Consider the following 25,780-nt stretch of genomic DNA (forward strand, 5'->3'; position numbering starts at 1 on the left):
TCCTTCTTATTTATATCAAAGCAATGTAGCTAATGCATCATTAATGCGAATGATATGATCTCTTTGCATGCTTGGTTTGCATTCTGCACATCATTAGCCCGTAACCACGCAATTCATTAAATTTTTTACAGGATTGAAACCGTGTGGATAAAGCTGAGTTCTCTCTCTTATGTGGATTAAATGCATCATAATCAAGAGAGATTAACGATGACTTGATTTGGTTTTCTAATATTTATATGCATGACATTGTGACTCTCTAACCAGGACTCGATCATCTAAGGCTTTCTAGACTCGAGAGACTTGACCCTTGCGGAGGCTAGTTCAAAGATCGGTGCTACAATGTTTGGTTGGTGTTATTAAGGTACTAAGTTTTGCATTGATTTAAGAGTTGTATTTATACACAATTACCACATAAATTTCTTTATCTGAAAGGATAAATACAATTTGAAAGAGAAAACTTATCTCTTTATACCCCCTTCAAGATAGGTCATGGTTAGAGAGGTCAATCTTGTCTTGTAGCAACTGAAACAGTGAACGTGGCGATGACTTTGTAAAGATCAAAGGTTAGTCAACAGAATCAATATGAGCAACATGAACTAGACCAGATTGAACCTGATTAAAGTGATCCTACAAAAAGAAAAAAAAAATGGAGAACACCTACAAAACCCTAAAAGTTTATATCATATAAGACATGAATTATTCTATGTAACACATCATATCTCTTGTTGCATTTATGTATAATGGGACCAAATAGGACTAGACAATCCAACCCAATATCATCCTTCAACAATGGTGACTACGGTAATTAAAAGTTAAAACAAGAGAAAACATTTTCCACCACCGAGCCGAGCCGTCGAGCTGGTCCAGGAAACATGCGGCTGGGAGTCGCCGACCGCCATTACCTTCGTCGCTGTCGAATTTCCTTCGTCCGAAATCGTCCTCTCAATCTTGGCCGTTTCGACAAAACAAAAAATAATATTAATAATTAAAAAAAATGTTATTTTTGTTTTTCAAGTTTTCCAGCGCCCTGGCGCACTAAATGGGGCCCACGATTTCTTTTGTCGGCTACCGGACACTTTGTCCAGTCAGCGTTCCACGTGGGACCCATGGAACAGCAGCCTGAACTTAAATTCCGTTCGCTCTCCGCTAAACAAAAGAGGAGGAAGAATCCTGACTTCTCCCCTCTTATGGTCAGAAAAGACGAGCCACCTCTGTTATTTAATCATTTTAAAATATTCCCATCTCCCACCTCACAAAAAAGAATTTTCGATAATTATGAAGAGAGTTTTTATACCGACACGAGAGAATCGGGGATCAAGGGAAAGAAAAAATATTACTAGTGCAGTCTTTTAGTATTCTAAGCTGAGTATAACATCTATTTCTCCCTCTCTCTCTCTCTCTCTCTCATCTGGAGATATACACAGTCGCATAGGGTATGCCCAAGATATTGAAAACGGGTAGATTTCTCATCCTTCGCCGGCAAGAGAGAGCTCTCCGAACGAGGATCTGATAGCTTTCTCGAAGAACAAGACGCGCTTGCATGGATACTGCTCAATGGCCACAGGTAATTTAAGGAGGAGATCTGGTATCCGGGGTTTGATTCATGGATGTTTTTTTTTTTTTTTTTTTTTTTTTTTTTGTGACGGAATTTGAGATGGGGTTGATTCTAACTGGGTTGTGCGAGATCTTCTTCTGCGGACCGGTGTTGGGCAGTCCCTAGCTAGTACTTTTTATCTTTATTGTTTATGTTCGCGGAATTCTGTTTGATCTCTCAAACGTGATCTGCTTTTGCTTTTTTCTTCTCTTTCTTTTGTGTGGTCATCTTCTTGCAGTGGTTGTAGATATACTAGCTTTTGATGGCGTGATCTAGGTCCTTTGTTTGGTTTGTCTGTTTGTTTGCTTTTTGGGAATTCTTTTAGTTTGAGTCAAGAGGTTGTAAGCTTGTTGAGATTGTTTCTGGTGATCATGGCTTTATGGTTAGATCTTTGAATTTTGTGGGTTTGTTGTCTGTCTGTAGGTCTTTATATCTTTCTTTTGCTTTTTATCTTTCTGGGTTTCAGGAAATGGGATTGGTGAAGCCCATGGAAGAGATACTGCCTAGCACATGTTCCAGGCCACTAATGGAGAGGAGGACAAGGCCTCAGAAAGAGCAAGCCTTGAACTGCCCCAGGTGCAATTCAACAAACACTAAGTTCTGTTACTACAACAACTACAGCCTCACCCAACCCAGGTACTTCTGCAAGACCTGTAGAAGGTATTGGACCGAAGGTGGTTCCCTCAGAAACGTCCCCGTCGGAGGAGGTTCAAGGAAGAACAAGCGGACATCGTCGACTACTTCTGCCTCAGCTTCCGCTAAAAAGGCTTCTGATCTCACTCCTCCCACCATCTCACAACCCACTTCTCAGAACCCTAAAATCCATGAAGGGCAGGATCTCAATCTAGCATTCCAGACCACCCAGGAGTACCACAACATGTCTGAATTTGTTGAACTGTCCAATGTTGACAACAATAACCGCAACCACAACAACTGTACTAACCACCCCCCTTCAGCTGCTACCACCAGTACAAGTTCTCTTTCGGCTCTTGAACTGCTCAGGAGCGGGATGGCTTCAAGGGGTCTGAATTCTTTCATGCCGATACCGATTCCAGAATCGGGCACAGTGTATCCATCTGGGTTCGCAATGCATGAGTTCAAGCCCACGACTAATTTTCCTCTGGAAGGACTCGGTGGTGCATATGGGAATATGCAAGGGGTTCAAGAGCCAAGTGGGAGGCTTCTGTTTCCTTTTGAGGATCTCAAACCAGTTTCCAACTCAGATTTTGATCAGCAGCAGAATAGGGGACAAGGAGATTCGTCTGGGTACTGGAATGGGATGCTAGGAGGAGGCTCATGGTAGAAGCAGAAGAAGATTTTTCGTGTGTTATTTTCTCTCATGGTGGGGTGACTTGTTTGGACTTGTTCAGAACTAACTGATAGGATACATGGAGCTCTCTCTCTTCTTCTTCTTTCTTTCTTTCTTTTTTTTTTCTTTTATTATTACTGTGGACATTGAAGCTTATTTTAGGTCGGCTTCAAAAGGGTGTCAATGAAAAGTGGATTCTGGCTGTGGGTGAGAGAAAGAAAGGGGGAGATATATGCTTGAGATAGATAAAAAAGCCCGGGTTTTTGCAAGGGCAACATCTTGAAGAAGCTCACTGGGCTGCACCATGGCCTTATTCATGAGCTTCTGTCTCGGAAAAGAGATAGAAGAACGTCACCCAGTGTCATATGTCTTGGTGGTTTGAAAATAATGTGAAATGGTAGCCAGTGGTCGTGGAATGTGGCAGTTTGTAATAGACAAAAAACCTGTTTTTATTTTCTTTTTCTTTCAGTTAAAAATGGAGGCGATTGAATTGAGTTTGTGATGATGGCCTGAATTCCTTTGAGCAGTTCTATTCTTAAAGAAAGCAGGTCTGGCAAATGTCAGATCTCACTGGCCACCATCGACAAGATTCTTCCAGCCATGAGAGCACCTTCCTGAAGCTGCAGCTGGGAAGATAACTGGGTTAGAAACCAAACATCCAACTTGATCCTAGTAATCTTTTCATACCCACAATGTCATTCCATTTGACTAGCTCATACATATTATATTATGAAAAACTATCTCCTCTAACTTGATGAGATGAACTCAACAAAGCCAAAACCAGTTCACCTGCCACAGCATAAAGCTTACCTAATGATTTCTATATCCAGGCATCCCTTCCATTTTCATGTATGATTGCTTCCAGCCCATGTTTCTCTTTTTAATCTGCCAAGGACACCCCTCCTGGTCTTCCTCTCTTTGTCAGAGGGGGTGAGACCCACAAAACATTCCCCTCGGCATGAGTGCTAGGGAATACAAGTCATCACTTCCCCTCTGTACTGGCTCAACCAAATATAGACCCTCCCATTTATTATATTCTGTTCTTCATTCATCACTGGGGTTTTCTCCGGTGTCTCCCAGTTCAGAGAAATCTTAATCCTTTAAAAAAATCTCAGTGCACCATTTAAATAGTTTACTGGGCGGTGCTTGTCATCTTCAATTCTACCCTTTCCAGTAACAACCTGTCAATATTATATCTGCAAAATACGGTGAATCTCTAACTTGAAGATCTGCCTTCAACTTGGACATGTTACACCTGCAACCCACTTCAGCCATCCCTTCTTCTCCTTTTCATAAACTGAAACATGGGAGAGAGGATCAGAGAGAGAGTACTAAATATATATGCAGTGATTGCTCATAAGAAATCCTTTTCTAGCTAAGACAAAAATGTATACAGCAAACATCGAAGGCTGCGGATTAGAATGACTAACAAGAACGAGAGTTACAACTTGGATACCGGATTTCTTCACTTTCTACTCGTTCTTTAGCATCTTTCTGCTTTACAAGCCGCGGCTATCTGTACACGAGTGGCATAGAGAGGAAGAAGATGAAGAAGACGATTGAAGAAACCATGTAGAAAACCAAACCTGCTCAACTTTCTAGGCTGATGCATACTCCATTACCATCGAATATCTACTCTTTTACTTTCTCTTTTTTAAGCTCGATAACAGGAGATTAACATATAGATCCTGAGCTAAAGTCGTAGCAGGTCCGAGATGTCTGACTCTGATCTCGAAAAAAAGTCAAACCAAACCCCACTAAAACAAGATCAAAACGCCAAAATTGATTCCTTTGAGAACCACGCAAGAGAAACCTGTAAGTAAGACTCTTTTTTGCTCGCCAGAACCTTTTCTCTGATATGCTCCGTGCAACTAATCCACGACATCCATTAACGGCAAGACGCTATCTTTATCAAATCACCGAAAGTGCGAAAAGGTGCGGTAGTTTAAGCTTTAAGTCAATGCAGGGGCGGCGTTGGTCATTCATAGGTATGATTTCTATGAAGTGATTCAAACAGGCAAACCAGGATCTGAATCACCCGTCTTTATGGTTCTTGTGAATTTGCAGGTCGACCTCGTTACCAACTTCTATGGAGAAGTGACATGACAGTTACGGGAGACGAAGAAGAGTAGCTAAGAAAGGTGATGTTCAACTTCGGTTGGATCAGAATCAGTATGCCACTGCGTCGTCACCAAGAAATAGACTGCTGTGCTTATTGTGAATAGCAACGGGCAGTAGACTTGCATGAGAGCGGTTGCAATATGAACAGAGGATATCGATCCAACAATTTTCTCTGATTAGTAGAAGAGAAAAGGGTTTGGACAGTACGATATGACAACCATTATGATTGGGATTTAAGGCTGCTGGAGAGAGCAGCGGGAGAGGCGGGGGGAGGAGGGTGAGAAAAACCCTCGAGCTTTGAGCCTTGTACAAGGAGAGAGTTAATAAAGGGCTTTCGAAGATCAGAGATTATTGAGATGTAATGAAGGGCGTTACTATTGGAGCACCAATGAGAACAGACTAACGAGGACACCTGTACAACAGAGATTTAATACACTTATTATGTTATCTAAAAACAAACATAAAAAACCTGTGACAACAATCCACAAAATATTCTCACGTTATCACAAAAAACAAAAAAGGGAGTTCATTTCAGTTCATTAGCTATAACGCTGCTGTACATAAGACTTATAACGGAAGCTGCCGATCACTCTGTAGCGACTTGCCTCTCTCATGTGTCTCCATTAATGCCAAAGATGCGGACTTTGTGCATGTTAGGAAACTTTGCTACCACCAGCACAAACACTGAGAGAGTGTTGAAAAAGAGCATAGGGTGTTGATAGTCAGTCGTATGCGAAGCTATCAAGTACCTGCAAACATACAAACAAAGAAATTTCCATCAAAGAACTGTACTAACAAATCTAGTTCCAACTTAAAACGTGGGACAATTAGAAACCTGGTAATGCTCTAGAATCCAGTAGCAGAAGGATCTCTTTACTAGTAAATACTAAATATGCAGTTGAAATTGACACGTTATAGTCACTCTGCTGGAACCTAACCCTCCCTGTACATGTTAAGCCGATGTTTTACTAGGAACGGATTTCATCACATGAAAATTTCCAACTTGATTTCTCTACTTCAGTGGTTTGCCATATCAACATCCAGTTCCCCAAAATGGCAACTTCTGAAGCATCAGGTCTGATAAAAAATTTCAGCCTATTGCAACAGCAATCTCAGAAAACAGTTGTTGGCCTTCATAATAAGACCACATATTTCTTATCTTTCAAAAAAAGGCTATATGGCATGAAAAAGAAGCATCAGGCATAAAAGCTTATGATGAATTAAACACCTGTGGTCATGGCCTTTGGGTCAATGGCTAATAAATAGGTTTCTCTCGTAAAGTGAACTCGTGTTCAAATCCCACCAAAGGTTTTGGGCATAGTGTGTGCTCTACGAGTGCAATCAACATTCCAAAAAAAAAAAAAAAATGAAAAAGAGGACCTAAAAACTTATGGTAAATTAAATTGCCTAATTCATGATACAATTTAAAATTACTGCAAAGGAACCATACTTTATCATTTATTATGTACCCAAATCACATCCTAACAGCTAAAAACCAATTTCAAATGCTTCACAACTAAACAACTGTTATTCCACCAAGTTATTTGGTCGTATATTCAATTCTTTCCTTTGAATTACAGACCACACCAACCCTGATGGGACTTGAACACAAGATCTATCACTAGAAACCCCCTCGTGGCCATTGAGACACATATACAAGTTAATAAACAGAAATCAAACTACTTACTATCTTTTATTTGTTGATAACTTCTTGTTTTTTTAGGAAGTTTAATGATCAACTTATGTTTGAAAGGTTAGGTGATATTTAAAGAAGATGCATTTCAAAAATGATATATAGCTCATTCAAAATCATTAATAATGGATGGGAGATGTACATACAGGACTACAGGTACCACAGTCAAGAACTTCCTATTTCGAGTAAGCTGCTTGCCGTTGTCCATCTGCTCCCACCATGTCAAACCATTATAGATACCTTGGTCTTCAGCAAAGGGAGTTCCCTTCTTCCAATGAAAGCAGTGATAAGTTACCTGGAAAAAAAGGTCAATTAACTACCACCAAAAAGTTGATATGCATTAGAAGAAAAAAAAAGGATTTAAGCAAAACTTTGAAAAACTAGGGTGATTTAAATATTCTCAGAACTGCCATCTTGCAGTTTATCTACAAAGGGCTTAATCAGATCAGGACTATTCATACTCATGCAGAAAATTTTGAGGCAGAAAAAAGAAACACGAATTGGACGCGCCCACCGATAGATAAGAGAAAAAGCCAAAGAGAGAGACTAGCAGTCACATGCCAACAACATATTACAGTCACTTGCACAAAAGTAGCATAACTTTTGTTAACAAGGTATAATCAGTTTTTGAAGCTCAAATTACACCTAAAAACGTCAAAAGAGCATAGAAAAATAATGAAAAATAAAATAAAATATGATATACATATTTAACTCAACTAATTGAACTTCTCTAATCACAGGAAACAAAAAGGACACAAGTACACTGCATCAGCCATAGAATCCTTTTAAGCAGTTCTCCTGCACTGCCAACCTTTATAAGTCCTTCAATGTGTGCCTTACACAGATCTCACTCCCATTCAATTTAAGATAACAATATCTTTAAGAATCTCCCAGAAAAATAGCAGTCTTCCCTCCATCTCTTCAGAAAAGCTCCCCAAGACCATGGAGGTCTAGATTTTTGAAACAAAATTATGGAGCCACAAGAGAAAAAAGCACTGTAAAAGAGCTTGCACAGACATTTATAGATCGGTCTCGAGCTTACAAATTGCAGTAGATGTCCCACCTTACAAATAGAAGAATTACTCAACCGAAAACGAAATCAAATCATGTGATTAGTGTTGTGCTTGTAACTGTTTAAATTGGGTAACATGGCCTTCCATAAATATATACTCAATGTAGTTGATGCATATTGGATAGGTGGCTACTAGAGCCAACACAATATTCTCCATCTCAAATATTCTAGTCCCACTTATTTTTCAGTAGAGATTTTTAAGGGAATACCAATGTACAGATTACTACTGAAGCCAGGGGAAACTTCCGGTCACAATTAATTCTTCACCTTGCATTACGAGTATGTGGACAAGCAGGTTCCACTGGAAATGACAATCAAAAACCCTTGTGTTGCCATTATCTCTTTTCACTCATTTCATCCTCCATAGCCTTCACAAAGGTCCTTTTCCCTTTTTTCATACACACTCTAGCCCCTTCCACCTTTCTTTCTTCTTTTTTAGAAAATTCCTCCCACCTTCCACCTGTAAGCAGTACATGCTCCTATATAGATTCTTCTACAATGATTGCGTCAGCTTTTTCCAACACGTATTACTTCAAGTTTGATCATCACTATGTATGTATCCCTCTCACAGTTACCCTCTCATTAGTATCCTTGCTGACACATAAAACTTTAGGAAGACAAGGCCCAGTCACTTGCTTCCAGCTAAAAAACAGAGTGGTCCTTGCATGGCAAGGAACCATTATTTACAACCCAAAGAACTACTGCTATCAGTTATTTTAAAACCTAAGACACCTTCTTCTATCCTATTAATACAAAATATACAAGAGGAGAACTTCGAACTATATATATGCTAGATACATCTTGATATGCGTGCTCCTGAGCAATACATGAATGTCACATACTCTTTCCAATATTAGATGGCAAATTCATCACACAATTTCAGACAAGGAGAACCTCTAACAGCAGATTTTCACTCCTGTTACCCAAGTATTGAAACAGAAATAATGTGGTGATCAGTAGAAAGAGCAAATGACACTCCCTAAAATTTCTTCAACATTTTTATCAAGTTGTAAATGCATAGAAAGCATATGGTTCACCTTCAGTTTTGAAAGCAGCCAACAAGAAAAGGGATGACATACAATGATTCCAAAAAATCAGAAACATGGTTTGCCATAATAGGTTGAACATTGAGGATTTTGAGAAGTTTAACAAGAGGAAGAGGCCAATAGATTAAGAAATATAAATGCCCAATACCCAGTGGCAGACCATGATCTGAAGTTCAGCAACTCAAACTCTTATCTTAAGTTAGATTATCTTAAATAATTGAAGTTACAAAAGGATTGTCTTCAGTAACTAAGGGTGCATTTGGCATACTCTTTGGAGTAAAAAAACAGCTCTCTCGTCAAAGAGCTACTTCTGCATTCAAATTAAGTTTTTCCAAAGAGAAGATTTTTCCTTCTGGAAAACGGAGACATAAAAACTCATCAGACAAATACACCCTTATCACTCTAATGTGGCTCCAAACATCTGACATGGAACCCGCTCAATAAATGTAACACTAAGAAATGCTGCCCACCTAATGTGAGCCTACACATTAAACATGGCCCACTTAATAAGTCAAGTAATACATCAAGATTTAGCTTTTGTTATACCTTGCATGTCTGACAATAGATCTATTTATTATAAACTAGTAGGTCCAATTAATACTATCCCACTCAATTGATGTGAGTGCATTTAATGTGTGGTAATAGATTTGAGCTGGTACTTAAATAAGCAATCAGTGAAGTTATGACCCACTTTTTTTTACTCCTTACATCTAACAAAAACGTATCTTAATAGTCTAAAACAGTGAACCACTTAATCTAGTTTTACGCTATTGATGTGGATCTTACTTACGAAGACCTATATACATGATATAAACCCAAACAAAAAGTAGTGCACTGAAGCCATGTTCTGTTGTTAATTACAGATTATGAAACCCACCAAATCTTACAAAATGGTGGGCCCATAATCTAGCTTTTAAATAAGTTATGTAATTCAATATACTTATTATATAATCCCATGAAATAAGCTCTTCAAAATAGCTGTAGGCAAAATACACTTCCTGTTAGGAAAAGGTCGACCAAATGCAATCTAAGCTTCTAAGACTCCTTGAAATAAGTTGCAAGCTTCTACATTGAAAACCGACATCCTAGGTAATGCCCCTCTTTCCTACCAGGCTCTTAAAATAGCACATCAAGAGGTAGTTTACTAACTATCATGTTTCTATACAACTGACACATACATAAATTATTCTCAATTTCTCAGACGATAGAAATGAAATATTATTTAGCTTGATGCCTATGAATCATCATCAGTTGGTGTACCTAAAATTTTGCACAAGGTAGCAATAGAAAGGCTTTCCTTAGCTTCTACCTCGTTTACCATTATCCCTTTCCTTAAGGTCTCTCTTTTCCTATTTGTAACCAGTCTCCTAAGCTCAAAAGCCACCACAATAGTCTTAAGAAAAACTAAAGGCGTACCTTGACAAAAAGCTAAGATTTACAACAGAGGACTTGATGTTTAAAACATAATCGTCATCATCGTCATTAGAGCCTTTTTCCAACCTCTTTGAAACTGTTTAGAACTCAAAAATCACTCACAATAGGCAAGCCAAAGAAGACACCTATGGTTCACAAACATGCCGCATGGATCCAATGAGCCTTAACATCGCTTCTTTTGATTTTTTCTCTCTACTAGTTTATAAACACATCAATTTCTGCCTTCCATTAAATAAAGACATCAAATACCGAAACCAATATCCTAATCTTAACATCCAATCACTAGTCAGATCTTATTCCATCAATAAGCCTGTCTGGCAAATTATGCACATTCTCAATAACGACGATTTTAAATTCAGATCAACCTACAATCAAATATCTCCCCACAATCAATACTCGAAACCAATAACCAAATACCAAAAAATCGTATCCGATCCCAAACGGCCGATGCAAATAAAATTGCAACACAAAAAAACCATCACGACACAAAGCTTTCAAAAGATAAGAAAAAAAAAAAAAAAAAGTGGACTTAAAAAACTTACCGCGAAATGGCAGAGATTTACAATGGTCCAAGCCATGCCAGAAGTGCAGCCGAAGACGGACAAAACAATCAGCCACGCGAAGAACAGAATCAAAATATAAGTGGTCCAAACGCCCGGGTACGTGAACCATTCTGTGTTCTTATTCATATCCGGAGGAGGCACAGTCGGCACGTAGAGCTTCGCCATTCCCGAGGAGGATCTCAGTCCATGCACCCACAGAACCAAGGGGAGTGCCTCAATGAAGCAGGTCAACCTGTCCAGTGATTTCGCCCTAATCCGCCGATCGAGTCCCAACCGAGTCCCGACGGACCGAGTTGCAGGCGGAGGAAGGAAAACGCGAAAAAGGAGAGAGATCGAGCGATCGAGCGATCGAGCGAAGAGGAGGACAGAGCGAAGCGATCGAGCAAGAATGAGGAACCCACAGATATTTATGTTCTCCAAGTAGGCAGAGTTACCGAAAGTTCCCTCCTCTTTTACGAAATTGTCATACGTGTTCTTAGTGGGCCCCGTTCAGAAGGATCCATCCTGACCGTTGATGGAGTAGCTCATGCGGGCATAGAATCATCCTGATGGTCAGTTGATTAATCAGGAAGTTTTGAAACACAAATTGCACTCTCCAACTCTCACGCGTATGGAGATAGGGGGGCCCACCAGACCCGTGACAAATTAGTTGGCCGCGACGTCACGGGTCTGCACCGACTGGTTGGACGGCTGCCTGAATACAACTCCGTTGGTTTGGTTAGAGAAGTTGGGATCTGAATTAGCGTTCTAACGTCTAATTAATATGCCAGTTTTCCTTGGAAGTCATGATTAGTGGTGCTCATCGATCTTAATGTCATCTAATTACTTTTTATTTTTTAATCCAGACCGTCCTCAGAGGTTGGTGGCCACCAAACAACCGATCGGATGATTCCACTGCTCCGAGACGTGGATATAATTATTCCTTCAGATCGTTTGTTGTTTCCCGCCCCTCTTCACGGACCTGTGCAAATATTTTCGGAGTTATAGTTGCCGCAAAGGTAACTCCTCGATTCCCCTTCCCTTTCTGCTTTTTTTCGTGGTTTGTTTTTCTTATTTGCGCGTGTGTTGCTTTCCCGAGTGTTTTCGGTTGGTTATCAAGTTAAATTAAAGTTATTGTCTCTGGAGATAGTTCCGTTCTTTCGATATCGAGTTCAATACTGAATTGCTTGTTTGGTTTGAGAGGAAGCAAACTGGTAGTAACGTTTAATGTCTGTCAGGAAGTAAACTCTTGTTGCCAATTTATATGCTTGTTTTGGCCCGCTAGTCTTGAGCTCTCTGGTATAGAGTTTGGCACCCAATGTAGCAATTTTGCCTGGTCGGACCCTTTATGGAGCCTCTTTTCAACTGCCAATTTTTTCTCTTAAAAAAATCTCAATTCTTGAGGTGGTAATGTGTGCGATTTGTTGTTCTCTTTATTTTGTTCTGAATCTGTTTCCGTGTGTTTATCTAGGCGTTGCTATATGTATTTGGACAAGTATGGGACGAATTGCTGACCATGAAAACAACAATAATGAGAACACCGACAACCATTTTACAAATATCGATGTTTTGACTCCACCTACAAGGCGGAGGAGGTTAACAACTGCAGTTTGGGATGGCTTTTCGAAGATTTCCACCAAAAATGGGGAAAAAGCATCGTGTAACTACTGCAAGAAGCTATTTACATGTACCAGCTCAAGTGGAACCAGCCACCCAATCTGGAGTCGATAAGAAACTATCATTTACTTACCCTTGAAGAAACAGAGGAAGTCTCCAACCACCAAGCTTGAACCTGTCATCTTCAACCAAGAACGCAGTAATCTAGCCCTAGCCAGGATGATAATATTGCATGGATATCCAATGGACATGGTAGAGCACATAGGCTTCATAAATTTTGTAAGGAGTCTCCAATCCCAGTATGAGATGATGCCATGAGATGCTGTCATGGGTTATTGTTTGGGGATTATCCGAGAAGAAAAACAGATATTGAGAAGCTTGTTGGACAAGACAATTGGACAAATTGGTCTCACCTTGAACTTTTGGAATCCTGAGCAGGGCCCTCGATATCTGATCATTGTTGCACAGTTTATTGATAATGATTGGAAGTTACAAACAAAAGTCCTTAGTTTTAAGATTTTTCACATGATCCCCTCATTTCATGTAGAAAGTGCCTTTATGGATTCTGTTGTGATGTGTCTTTCTTGAATGGAATATTGAGGAAAGAATATCTACCATATCTATGGAAAGCTGTTGTACACATGATACATTAAGTGAACAGCTCAAGGAATAATTCACTAAAAAGAATATACCTTTGCTGAACGGTCAGTTATTCCTTGTGAAATGCTCTTCCCATGTCCTCAATCTCATGGTGGACGAAGAATCATATAACATTCATGATGTCTTCGACAATGTTCACAAAGCTGTAGAATATGTGCATGCATCAGAGGACCAACAATAGAAGTTTGAACTTGACCAACAAGAGTCGAGAAAAAATTGTTTGTACTTGGATGCTGAAACACAATGGAACTCAACATATCTCATGCTACGAGTTGTGTTAGACATGAAGCAAACAATTTGTGATATAGGCATATTTGATCCAAACTATAAGAGTGCATCATCTGAGGATGATTGGAAGAAGGTTGAAACTCTCTATATTTTCCTGAAAGCTTTTAATGATGCTTCAAAAAATTTCAGGGAGACCAAGTACCTGACTTCCAACTTATACTTTCACGAGGCATGGATGATCCTATCATTCTTGGCTCAGCAGTCCAAGAATCCAAATGTCATAATTAGCACAATGTCCAAGAGGATGCAACAAAGGTTTGAGCAGCATTGGAAAGGATGTAGTTTACTCATGACTATGGCCGTTGTTATGAACCCTCGGTCTAAGATGCAGTTAGTGATTGATTGCTTTTCAGAGTTTTATGGAAATGAGGCCCAAATCCACAAAACACTCCTCGATCAGAACCTCCATGATCTTTATAGTGATTACGTCGCCCGTGCAAGATTGCCTAGTGGAGAACATGGTATTGTTGAATATATTGAATTTAGCAATGTTGATGCACTGCCAGGATAGGACCAGTTAGACCAAAGTACTACTCTTCAACAGATGAAGTTTGAGTTAGATCAATATTTAAGTGAACCTGTCTGTAACCACAACCAAGAGTTTGACATTTTGGATTGGTGAAAAATTAATACCCACAAGTATCCTACACTTTCTAGGATGACACGAGATATTCTAGCAACGCCCATGTCCACTGTTGAGTCAGAACTAACATTGAGGAACGGAGGTAGAGTATTTGAGCAGTACAGAAGTTCATTATTAACAGAGACTATTGAGGCTTTGATTTGCACACAAAATTGGTTGCTGAGTGAATTGGACATCCACTATGAGGGCACATCTATGTATGAGCTCCAGGTCTCTTCCTGCACTAGTAGACCAGCACTGCTTTGATTTTTTCTTCCCATTCTACAATTTTTGTATTTCGATATGCGCCCCATTGTAAATAGGAATTGTGGGTTCAAGTCAGGTCAGCCTTTTTAAGTGGAGACCAGTGCCAACAAAGGTAAATGTTTAGCTCTAATGATTGATTTTACAAATGTAAAGGTAGATAATGTGATTTATCTAACTTAGATACTTATATACCTAGCACAAATCAATTTAATTTGATGTAAAGAAAGCGAATATCAACTATTTAGTTTCAAAGTTGCTTCTCAAAATCTGTAATATGTTTTTATTTTCTATTTATTTATTCTTGTACTATTGTTAAAAGGTTGAGGTTCATGTAGATTTGTTGGAAATAGACCCATTAGTTTTGGTCATGCTCATGCCTTGCTCGCCATAACCCTAATATAGGTATGGTCTACCTGAAGTGTAGACACTTGGAATGGGCAGGATGTATTGATTACAATGTTACTTTTGTGGCCAATATGTTTTTGCTTCCAGTTATTGTTGATTTATGGCTGAGTCATGGTATGATCTGTCAATCTCTCTTTAATGGACACTCCTTGCATCAGGGAAGACTTTTGCATTGTGAACAATTGAGCATTTCTCATCCATATAATTTCATTTCTGACTTATATTGCAAAAGTGTTGTCATCATACTCCTTGAGTATCTAAATAGTCTAGGCCAAGTCAGTTTTCTGTTTTTTGTTTGATTATTTTCTTACAACAGTTTTATACCTAGACATACAAGCAAGGCACAAACCCAAGACCTAGTAGAATCCTCCCCATGGGACCATTGAGCAACAGCCGAAGTCTTGAACCAAGTCAGGTGTTAAAGCCACTTGTACACTGAAATTCACATGGCAATTTGTAAAAGAAAATATATGATGTGGTATTATTGGTCAAGAAACTTGTGACATATGAAAAATAGGAAGAGATAGAGGAAGAAAGAAGAAGAAAAAGAGAGGAGAAGTTGGAAGGAGGCCACGTTTAAAGAGCAGCAGCCAATGGGGAATCAAAAAGAGTTAAATGTCCTTCTATACTCAAATTCCTATATCCCCCAAATTTAACAAAAAATAGTTTTTGCATGAAGACAATCTAACAACTATATTAAGAGGGATATACAATCATGAGAAATAACTAAAATACATTTTTACATATATTTCAACAAAATTGATATATTCGATTATGATATCGACACTCTTGACTTTAGCCACATGGCGAATCAACCAAAATGGAGTATAGTTATTGTGAACTCAAAACAGATTTGGAGTGAAAACTAGATAGGTCTCTTTACACTCTAAATATGTACGAGTGGCAGTTAACAAATCCACCACCACTTCCCAGGATCCTTTGGGTATTTGTTATACCATTGCTTGCATTCCTGTATTGGTCATTTTAATATGCCCATTAATTTCTCATTTCTATTTATGTAACATGAAGAGCCTTCTTGGATAGATAAGATTGTTGATTGAGGCGGGGCAAGGAGGGGACCAGGCTAGAGTAAGTAATGAAAACAAAGGTTGGGATATAATTAAAATAATATCACCGCCCCTCCCCCCTTGTTCCTTATGTGTCATAGATGGCCAGCTTGGAATAAATAGAATGAAATAATCTTGTAGTAATTGCTTTTTTAGTAACTTGGTGTTGAGAGGTGACATGTTCAAGATATATAATGTTAGCCAACAAAGTTTTGTTGGATGAAATGACCGCCAATCTCAATATGCTTTGTTCTTTCATGGAGGATTGAATTGGAGGCAACATGTATAGCATTTTGGTTAGCACAATGAAGTTTCATTGGAGTGTCTTTATAGAATTCGAGCTCAAAGCGAAGATACTTCATCAACATCTCATTGATTGCATGTGACATTGATTTATATTTTACTTTTACACTAGATTTGGCAAATACATTTTGCTTTATAGATTACCTCTAACAAAAGTACACTAGCCTGAGGTAGATTTCATGTCATCTAGTGAGCTAGTTCAATCAACAATTGCAAATCTTTTAATGTTAACATGTCCATGACACTTGTACAAATGGCTTGTCCTAAGACTTTTTCAAATTCCAACATATTCTTTCTAATGCTTGCCACTGGGAAACTTGAGGTCTATGAATATATTATCCGACAACACTTACAACAAAGGAAATGTCAGTTGTGCTAAGAGTAAGATAAATTAACTCACCTATCAATCTTCAAGACTTTCCAACATCTACATCCTCTCTAGAACCAACACATAACTTCACATTAGGATTCATTAAAATATATTTAGGTCGACATCCCAACATGTTTGTTTCTTTAAGTACATCAAGTACATATTTCCATTGAGATAAAATGATGTCATACCTAGACTAGTACCTCAATTCTAAGGAAATATTTAAGTAGTTTCAAGTATTTAGTCTAAAATTTTCTACATAATCCATCTTTTATTTTTTGAATACCAATCGAATCACTTTTTATAAAAACAATATTATTTACATACATTACAAGAAGTATGACTTCATTACTAGTGTATTTCACAAACATAGAATGATCCATTACACACCTTTTTAAACCAAATCTAACCATCATCAAACTATGTTCTAGGTGATTGTTTTAGCACATACAAAGATTTCTTAAACTTGTACACCCTCCCTCAACCACAAAACCGAGTGGTTGGTTCATATAGACCTCTTCCTGCAAATCTCTACTGAGAAATGCATTTTTGGCATTGAGCTGATGAAGGTGCCATTAAAATTTAGTAGCAAATGAGATAATAACATTACCAAATTTAAGTTTGGCTATTGGAGAGAATGATTCTTCACGATGAATACCCTATCATTGTGTATATTCTACGGGTATAAACCTTGCCTTCAGTCTAGTAACATTGCCATCAACAATGTGTTTAACTGTGAACACCCACTTGTATCCTATAATCTTCTTTTGAGCCAGAATGAGAACCATCTTCCAAGTCTGATGGTATCTAGAGCAACCATCTCTTCTTCCATGGTTGCTCCCTATCCTAGATGCTTAAGGGACTCTTTATATGATTAAGGAATTGACAGAAAGGAACTTACTAGAAGACAAATACTCACACATCTAGGAGACAATAGATGAGAGAACATAAAATTTAAGATTGGATGAGAAGTGAAGTGTTGTGGAGTGCAATTTTGTAGGTCTTTAAAAATAACTATGGGTCTTGTATCAAAATAAAGACCAAACATAGTTGGAGGAGAATAAAAATTAGGAGTACGCACCTTAGAAGAATCTGTCAACTTCATAGGAGAGTGATCAGAACATAAGTTTCAAGTGAAGGATGTTGTGGCAAGAAGCATGACACATCTTTGAGAGGATCTTCTAGTGGCATAATAAGCTTGGGCATATTTGTAAAAGATGGAACACTTGGAGTACAATTGAGTCGATAAAATGGTCGGTATGTAATATAAGTTACATTAATTGACACAAACTTCTTCAATGAAGGATTGTAGCATACATAGCCTTTTTTGAGTTTTAGAATATGCAAGAATATATACATTAGTGTAGAGATATATCATGAACAAAACACATGTCAACAAAAAACCTTATGATGAAGAGGGAAATGATGTTCATCAGGAAAAAGTATGGAGTAAAGAGAACGACCTCCAAGAACTGATAAAGACATACAATTAATAAGGTAGCAAGCAATAAAAACAACATGTAGCTAGTAAAATTGTGGAATATTCATATAATGTAGCGATGATTTGGCAACTTCAAGTAAATATCTTTTTTTTTTTGTTTTACAACACCATTCTGTTGTAGAGTATTGGTATGCAATGTCTATGAAGAATGCCATGATGATTATAGAATAATTGGAACTCAGAAGATATGTATTCTTTTGCATTATTGGATGAAAAATTAAAGTTTAGCATTGAACTTGGTGGAAACCATAATGCAAAATGACTGAAATATTGGTAACATTTTAGATCTCTCTTTCATTAAAAATAACCAAATGACTTTTATTCAATTATCAACTAATATAATAAAATAATTTAAGTGAGAAACATTGAAAGCTTGAATGAGTCCCCAGACATCAGAATGTACCAGAGAAAGAGTTTTACTAACATTCTCAGAATGTGATTGTAAACAACTTCAATGATAGTTGCTCAAATGACAACTTTCACTAGATAAACCGAAGGCTATGTTTAAAGCATGTACTAGTGACTGTAAAGAAGATAGAGAAGGGTGTCCTAGTCTATCACTTGTTTAATCTACAAATCCTAGAAAATATAATTAGTTGGATTACATGTTATGTAATAGTTAAAAATTTTATTAGTTGACTAACATATAAAAGAGTCAAATGAAATTTTGGAACAAAAAGGATATCAAAAAGCTTAAACGAGGGTTGGTGGAGCAAGGATTCAAAGTTGATAAATGACTATGTTCCCAATCAAATTCTTAGAGGCCCTAGAGTTGATAATCCAAGGAGACGAGAGTTGAGAAATAAGAGAAAATATACTTGTAGCAGTAGCATGAGAGGAACATGGGGTGGTGGTAGATTGGAACATAGTTTTAAGTTTTCAAAGAACTTCAAAGTCCTCTTCGACATTAACGGTGGCTTGATTGACAGTTGCCCATTTTGACTTTCCATGTGAGAAATGATGAGAGAGGATGAAGAATGAGAACTGGAATTTTGCTTCCCCTTTCATTCATTTGTTCATTTGCTTCTATTTATAATAATTTTCAAGTAAAAACTTACAGTAAAGCCACTAGGATGAATAGGTAATGTAGATAGAGCTAGAATACAACTACAATTGCACCTCAGTCTCTTTAATTCTTCAACTGTGGAGATCCCGAAGAGTCCATCAATTAACACGAGGTACAGTTTTTCCTCAGCTGTTTGGACTTTAGTATCCTCTTTACATGAATGATAAGTGCTTGGTTTTGTATCAAGAAGATCTGGCTTTGTTGGATCTCTGATCAGTGAGATGCTACGGCAGGGAAGTGTATTTCTCAATCTATAATTGATTGGTGAGCACAAGCAAGGTCTAGGAAGGAAGAGTTGTTTGAACAGATGTAACGATTAGGTCTCCTTGGAAACGTTCTGAGCTTGCTTTGATCAGCTCAGAAAAGAAAAAGGAAAAAAACGGAAAGAGAAGTCAGTACCTAAGGCGTGAAAACATCTGCTTGGGTGTTTGAATTGGTGGTTTATGGTCCAAGGATGAAAATTGACAGGAGGGAAAAAATACAGTAGTTTCGTATCAGAAAAGGAACAACGTATCGAATATTATCATAAATAAAACCAGTCAATCAAATAATGTCAATGAAGATAATATACAGGATATGGATTCTTAAAGCAAAGTCAGCTTTAATGGTGGGCGGTAAAAATTACGGTAACTTCATTGCATTTTTGGAGCCCTCTGCCTTGACCTTTTACACAGCCTTCTTTTGTGATTTCTCATAATTATCTCTTTCTTTAGAAGAACCTGATATAAAACGGTTGTTTCGATTCGAAACGAAGAAGACAAAATTGTTTTAAAAAAAAAACAAAAGTGGAAAAAAACTTCCAAAATCAAATCAAATAAATCCCTAAAAAGCACTGCCTTGAAATCAAAGTCGTCCTGATGCCAACCAACTTGAGAGTTGGCAACTGTTGAACCAGTCCAGGCCTTTTCTGCCAGGTCTCCATTACTAGGAAGGTAGGAACACGAGCAAGGAAGAATCTTAGAGCCCCATCATGCCCTCCCCTGACCGCAGCTTTTGGGAAGCCGCAATGAAATGTCTGCCCGTCGTGTCATGAATACGATTCATTGGAAACCGAAACGTGACAAAGGGGATAATTGTTTTGACTCTTGACTGAGAAGATGGCCGCTTCCCAATTTACGTTTTTGCCCGTGCATTCCCGGAGCCGGAAAGTCTGAATTCCCAGAATGGAGGATTAAGAGAAGTACTACACGGCATGTAAGTTGTAACCTTTGCGTTTGGGAAATTCTAATTCTAATTATAAAGATTCTTTTTCTACGAATGGAAACGTTTCTGTAACAACGACGGGGCCATGGAATGAATGGTCTAAGGTATGCAGGACGATTGCTGTCTCAGCATGCTCCATATGATCATTATCATCCCTTCAGAATGAGCATGGCAAGTGGAGAGTAAGAGTTGTAAGGGTCAAAAACCAGTAGCTGGTAAACCCTAGCCAAATACAAAAGTGACCAAGTCTCTTTCTCAGCTTCAATAAATGAAGAAAAATGCTTGCAGATGTTTTCCGAGAGGTTAAGTTGCTCCTTCTTGGTTTCATGCACGAGACTCTCCTGATATATCCTGTCCAAGAAGGGTTTCTTCCATTAAGGCTCCGGTGCCGTGGCTGTTCCATCTCCTCTCTTTCCTTCTTCCAACAACCGATTACGTACAGAAGTTACTGGGTCTTTCTTCCCACTTCTGATCTTGTTTCTCTATTAAGTTCTTAATTTGTTTGGTAAACCCATTTTATTGTTCGCTTCTGTTGCTCAATTCAAGCTTCTGTAATATTCTTTCAGATTCGTTCGTTCTTCTTGGCTTTTACTTTCCTTCAGATTCATTCATTGATTCTTCTTGGCTTTTTAATTTCCTTCAGCAAATTAGGAGAAGAAAATAAGAAACGATGGATGGTTTTGAGGTTCCTTCTTTTTTCATCTGCCCCATCTCGTTAGAGATCATGAAGGATCCTGTCACTCTCTCAACGGGCATGACATTTGACCGGGAGAGCATCCAACGTTGGTTGTTTGTTTATGGTCGTAGAACCTGTCCGATCACCAAGCAGCCTCTGGCAGATGTATTCCTCACCCCCAACTCTACCCTCCTCAGATTGATTCAGCAATGGCATGTCAACCATTCCTCTAAAGTGGTGATTACCAGAACCAACAGTACCCTACATCCCACTTTCGATCTGGCAATCCTTCCGAAGTTGATTAAAGAGGTGAAGGAACACGAAACCAGGATTAAATCTCTCAAAAGGATCAAATTGTTAATCCAGGAGAATGACAGCAACAGGAGGTGTATCGAAGAAGCCGGTCTGTTTCTTGTTATAGCTTCTCTTATTTCTGAAATGGATCCACAAAGGATTTGCTCACGGTATAATGATGATCCGTTGATGGCTGAAGAAGCCATTAACATTTTGCACCTTCTAAAGCCCTCTCCGGACGTGTTAAAGAAGGTAGCTGAAGCTAACGATGGAAATACTATCCGATCCTTAGCTGTAATACTGCAAAGAGGAAGCTATCAAGGTAGATTTCACTCCATGCTTCTGTTGAAGTCAATTTTCAAGGTGGTAGACGAAAAGTACAAATGCGAATTACAGAAAGAGTTTTTCGAAGCCATGGTTGAGATACTAAAGGATCAGAATTCCAACCGCGCAACGATGGCGGTCTTGTCGATTCTAGTCGAAGTAGCTCCGTGCGGGAGCAACAGAATCAAGGCAGTCGACGAGGGCATGGTGGGTGTCTTGGTGGAATTGCTCGCGGAGAGCAACGACAAGAGAAGCAGTGAGCTAATGTTGGCAGTGTTGGAGATACTGTGTGCGAGGGCTGAAGGGCGTTCAGCATTCGTCCCCCACGCGGTGAGCCTGGCAGCTATAGTGGGGAAGATTCTGACGGTTTCGCAGGTTGGAAACGATTTGGCTGTGAAGATCTTGTTTCATGTGTGCAGCTTGTCCGCCAGTAACACGGTAGTGCAAGAGATGATGGAGGTCGGTGGGGTGGTGAGGCTGTGTATGGTGGTGCAGGCCGAGGGCAGCAAGAAGACGAAGCACAAAGCCGAGCAGATTCTGGCCTTGCATTTGAAGGCCTGGAGCAAGTCACCTTGTTTTCCCGTGATTAAAAGCTCTTGAAGGCATGGAAGTATTTGATGACAGAAGACAACATTGATGTTACAATGAACTGTAAATATCTATATACTGATTCTTTATAGAAATTCTTTCAAAAAATCATCTCCTTGCAATCTTTTTGATTTGGCTTTTCAACTCTTTGTTAATCCACGTTGAAGATCAGGAAAAAGATTACTAAAGTGATAAAAGCTTGTTTTTTATTTAATGGAAGAGTCCAGAGAATTAAGTTATTATAATCTGATTAATTAGGGCTTGTGCATTTTGAACAGTAATTACCAACACAGAGAGAGAGAGAGAGAGAGAGAGAGACTCTGAATTAGTCTCTCATGAAACGCAAGATGGTATTCATCCTCTCTATGAATTCGTTATGACAAAGTGATCTAATGCTGCTCTAGCGGATAAAGATGGTTTTTATGGTATTCTTGAAGCTGAACGGCAGCCGAGATTACGTGGAGTTTAAATGTAGATGAATCCCAGATTTATCTCAAGTTTAATAGCAGGTAAAGCCATCTTCTTCAGATATATACTTGGGTTTCGGATTATAATGCTTGAACTCTGTTCCTAATTTTCTTTCATTCACTACTATTGTATTACAAGAGGAGGGCACGGGGTCAGGAGTCATGAGGAACCCTATCGGATCCGTCCTGAATAACCCTAGTTAGGGTTTTTGGTTTCACCTCGCGGATTGCAGACAGGGAGAGAAAAAAACCCGATGGATTTCAAGTTGGAGATGGGTTTCCCTAAACTCGACCTACAGGGACGAGGTGGGGATTTGAAATGGGGTAGGGATAGGTCAGGTTTATAGGAACGGGGCAGGGATGGGGAGGGATGAGTCGGGCTTAAGTTGGGTTTATGGGGATGAGGCGGAGATGGGGCTGCAGGCATGATGATCAGTTCGGTATCGGGTTTGAGGTATCAGATTTTTTTTTTAGATTTTTTTAGGGCTTGGTTTTGGGGTTGGGGTTTAGTTCAGGTTGAGTTTCAAGAAATCCAACTGGGATCCAACCTGTATCACCCCTACTATTGTGTTGGTCTAATGTAAGTGTATTAAAGATAGAACTGTTATCGCAAGAACTTCATTGCACAGTGCACAACAGAAGCCACTACAAAAGTGGAGAGAGTTGGAGGAGGAGAAAACGAGTAACGCAACCACTTTCGCTGAATAGAAGACGAGGACGTCAAGAAACGCATACCAAGATCAACCCACCTCTCGCTTCTTAACCAAGTCTAAAACCATGTTCTCCACTGGTAACATAACATCATTTCGTCGTTTCCGTTTGTTTCTTTAAGACGCTTAGAATCAATTAGAAGAACCTTTAGAACGGAGTTTCAGAGCAACGAGTTCAAAGTCTCCTGAGTCCAGATTCAAAGTTGAACGGAGTCGTAGGTTCCAGACTCATAGCGGTCAGCCTCTGCATTTTCGTATGGCAGAAGTAGGCAACGAACTCACGAGGTTGAAATTTGAAAAGTTCCCTCCGTAGCAGGTGGTGAGATTTGAGAAGACGAGAGACTGTTGGACGTGTAAATCAACCCTACATGGCAAGCTTTTTTTTAATAAAAACTTAAAATCAAGGCATTTCTTTGTTGCCACCAATAGAAGGTAAATTAAAAGGAGGCGGTCTTTATTAAAGGCAGCATTTGAATGCAACCTCTTTTATGCACTTTAGATGTGGCATATAATGTTTTTCTTTGTTTTCTTTATCTTCACTATATTTCTCTTTCATTTTATCTCTCGTTTTTCACGAGCATCTAAATAAGAGAAAAAAAACTTTTTTTATTTTTATTTATTTTTTCTCTTTTTTTCTTTTCGCTCCACTTTCTATGTTCTAAACACAACCTAAGTGAAAATTGTTTCCACTTCGTGTTTTACGGGCGGCATTTCAATGCATCCATTTTGGTTATCTATTAAAGGAAACAAGGTTGGTGAGCAAGATATATTAGCAAACCCTCTCTACTCATGCATGTGCTCCCTCTTCCCTCCTCAATTACCTTAATTTCCAACCTAGCTTAACCACAATTTCTCTCACACACCCCTTTGTGACAATCAACCTTCCACTACTATCCAATTTCATGAGAATTTGTTCAAATATCACTTTTTTCAAATGATTAGACACAAAAAGTGAAATACTTAAAATATATACATACATAGAAATTAACACTACAATTCAATTAAAACTTGAAACATAAAAATTAAAAGTCTAATTTAATACATACACACTTCAAACATTAACACTTTATAGAAATATGTCTCATGTTTATACAATGGCATAACATTCGAACGAGTTTTTTTTATTGCATCTCATCCTACCACATTTTTGTAACTTTTCTTTTTCTCTTAATCTTTCTGCTTATCAACACTCTTTAAACAAATTTTTAGTTGAGTGCACTTCTTCGTCAATCTCTTGCTCCATCAGCTCTTGATCAACCTCCTTAATAAGATCTCTAGGCTTGGATCAATCCCCATAAGATAGTTGTGAAATAATATATGTTGTTAATACAATATCTGCCTCAATTTTAATTAAATAATTAGGTTTTGTATTCAAAATGGGAAATATTTTCTTCAATACACTAAGTGTCATTTTAATTGCATTATGCAACTGAGAATGTCTATGATTAAAACATCTCTTCAAAACTCTCAACAGCACAAATTAAATAGTCCTTGGTGTAATAGCTGTTGCCTAGATATGATGCAAGAAAGCTAACTCTCAAGATAAACCCCCCATCCACTATATAAAAGTTACTTGAGGGAAAAATAATTAAGTTATTACAATTAATGTAATAAAAAAATCTTTTTATTGCTTAAAAATTATCTTTAGGTACAATCAATTTGTCTACTTCTCTTGTCAATGCATTATTCAAAATCCTTGAATCAGATGTTGACCCTTAACAACAAGCCAAATTTATGCAATCAAAACATTTTGTGTTGGATGCTCCTTTCGTCCTCGATACGTTGATATATCTTCTATTGGCCCTTTCATATGAACATGTGTCCATTAATAGCTCATAACAATCCTTAAAGTACAACTAAAACTTATTGTTGTTTTTTTTTTATTATTATTTGACAAATTGTTTAAAAAAATTATCTTTCAAGGATGCGATTGCTGAGAGGACTTGATAGAAGTGACGACTAACAATTTTTTTCTAGAATGAAAGAAGTTGAATTTCACTAGATGGTTGTTCCAAATATGGCCAACTATATTGAAGAAAATTTCCACTTGCTCCTCTATGGTACTATACAAAATATCCTTAAAGATGACCCGTTTCCCTTAAGATGTTAACAAATTTTCCAAATGCATCAACTCCCATGCATAGTTGCTCTCGACAATCTATACCATTTGAATAGGTAAGCCACTCCATTAGTGCTCTTCTACCATTATAACTTCCTTCCAAGATCGATATATCAACAAATTTTTATAATACCATATTGTTGCATGACATTCAACATATGTCACACTTATGACTCCATAAACAACTACAACCTTTCTTTTTATATTTTTGTTCTTTATTATTCATCCTTTAGGAAATCATAATTAGCAAATGACAGAACAAAATACAAGTATGCATTAGAATAAGGTAACTTGGAAATTGTAAGCGAAAAAACAACCTAGCATTGATTCTAGGAAGTGAAAAAAAAATCTTACTTTTGAAATATCATGCATATTTTGCATTTCCATACAATTCACCACAACATTTATGCTAGATAATGGAA

The 25,780-nt window shown here is 38.2% G+C and overlaps 3 protein-coding genes across 3 annotated transcripts; 2 read left to right on the forward strand and 1 right to left on the reverse strand.

Annotated features, from left to right (window-relative positions):
* Positions 1–1,324: 1,324 nt before the first annotated feature.
* Positions 1,325–3,417, forward strand: LOC137934113 (dof zinc finger protein DOF4.6-like). Its single transcript, XM_068778348.1, has 2 exons — positions 1,325–1,564; positions 2,061–3,417. Exons 1-2 carry the CDS (start codon positions 1,541–1,543, stop codon positions 2,895–2,897), a joined length of 861 nt encoding a protein of 286 aa, XP_068634449.1. The 5' UTR covers positions 1,325–1,540; the 3' UTR covers positions 2,898–3,417.
* Positions 3,418–5,372: 1,955 nt separating this feature from the next.
* Positions 5,373–11,213, reverse strand: LOC137934759 (uncharacterized). Its single transcript, XM_068779283.1, has 3 exons — positions 10,812–11,213; positions 6,864–7,012; positions 5,373–5,773 (listed from the first exon to the last, which is right to left on the reverse strand). Exons 1-3 carry the CDS (start codon positions 10,995–10,997, stop codon positions 5,635–5,637), a joined length of 474 nt encoding a protein of 157 aa, XP_068635384.1. The 5' UTR covers positions 10,998–11,213; the 3' UTR covers positions 5,373–5,634.
* Positions 11,214–20,850: 9,637 nt separating this feature from the next.
* LOC137967070 (E3 ubiquitin-protein ligase PUB23-like) lies at positions 20,851–22,074 on the forward strand. Its single transcript, XM_068813495.1, has one exon. The coding sequence runs from the start codon at positions 20,851–20,853 to the stop codon at positions 22,072–22,074; it is 1,224 nt and encodes a 407-aa protein (XP_068669596.1).
* The last annotated feature ends 3,706 nt before the right edge of the window (positions 22,075–25,780 follow it).

The sequence above is a fragment of the Aristolochia californica genome, unplaced genomic scaffold (assembly GCF_029961685.1).
Source record: "Aristolochia californica isolate CCGP_79_NKW_82.1479 unplaced genomic scaffold, dmAriCali1.0.hap1 SCAF_6, whole genome shotgun sequence".
NCBI classification, from domain to species: domain Eukaryota; kingdom Viridiplantae; phylum Streptophyta; class Magnoliopsida; order Piperales; family Aristolochiaceae; genus Aristolochia; species Aristolochia californica.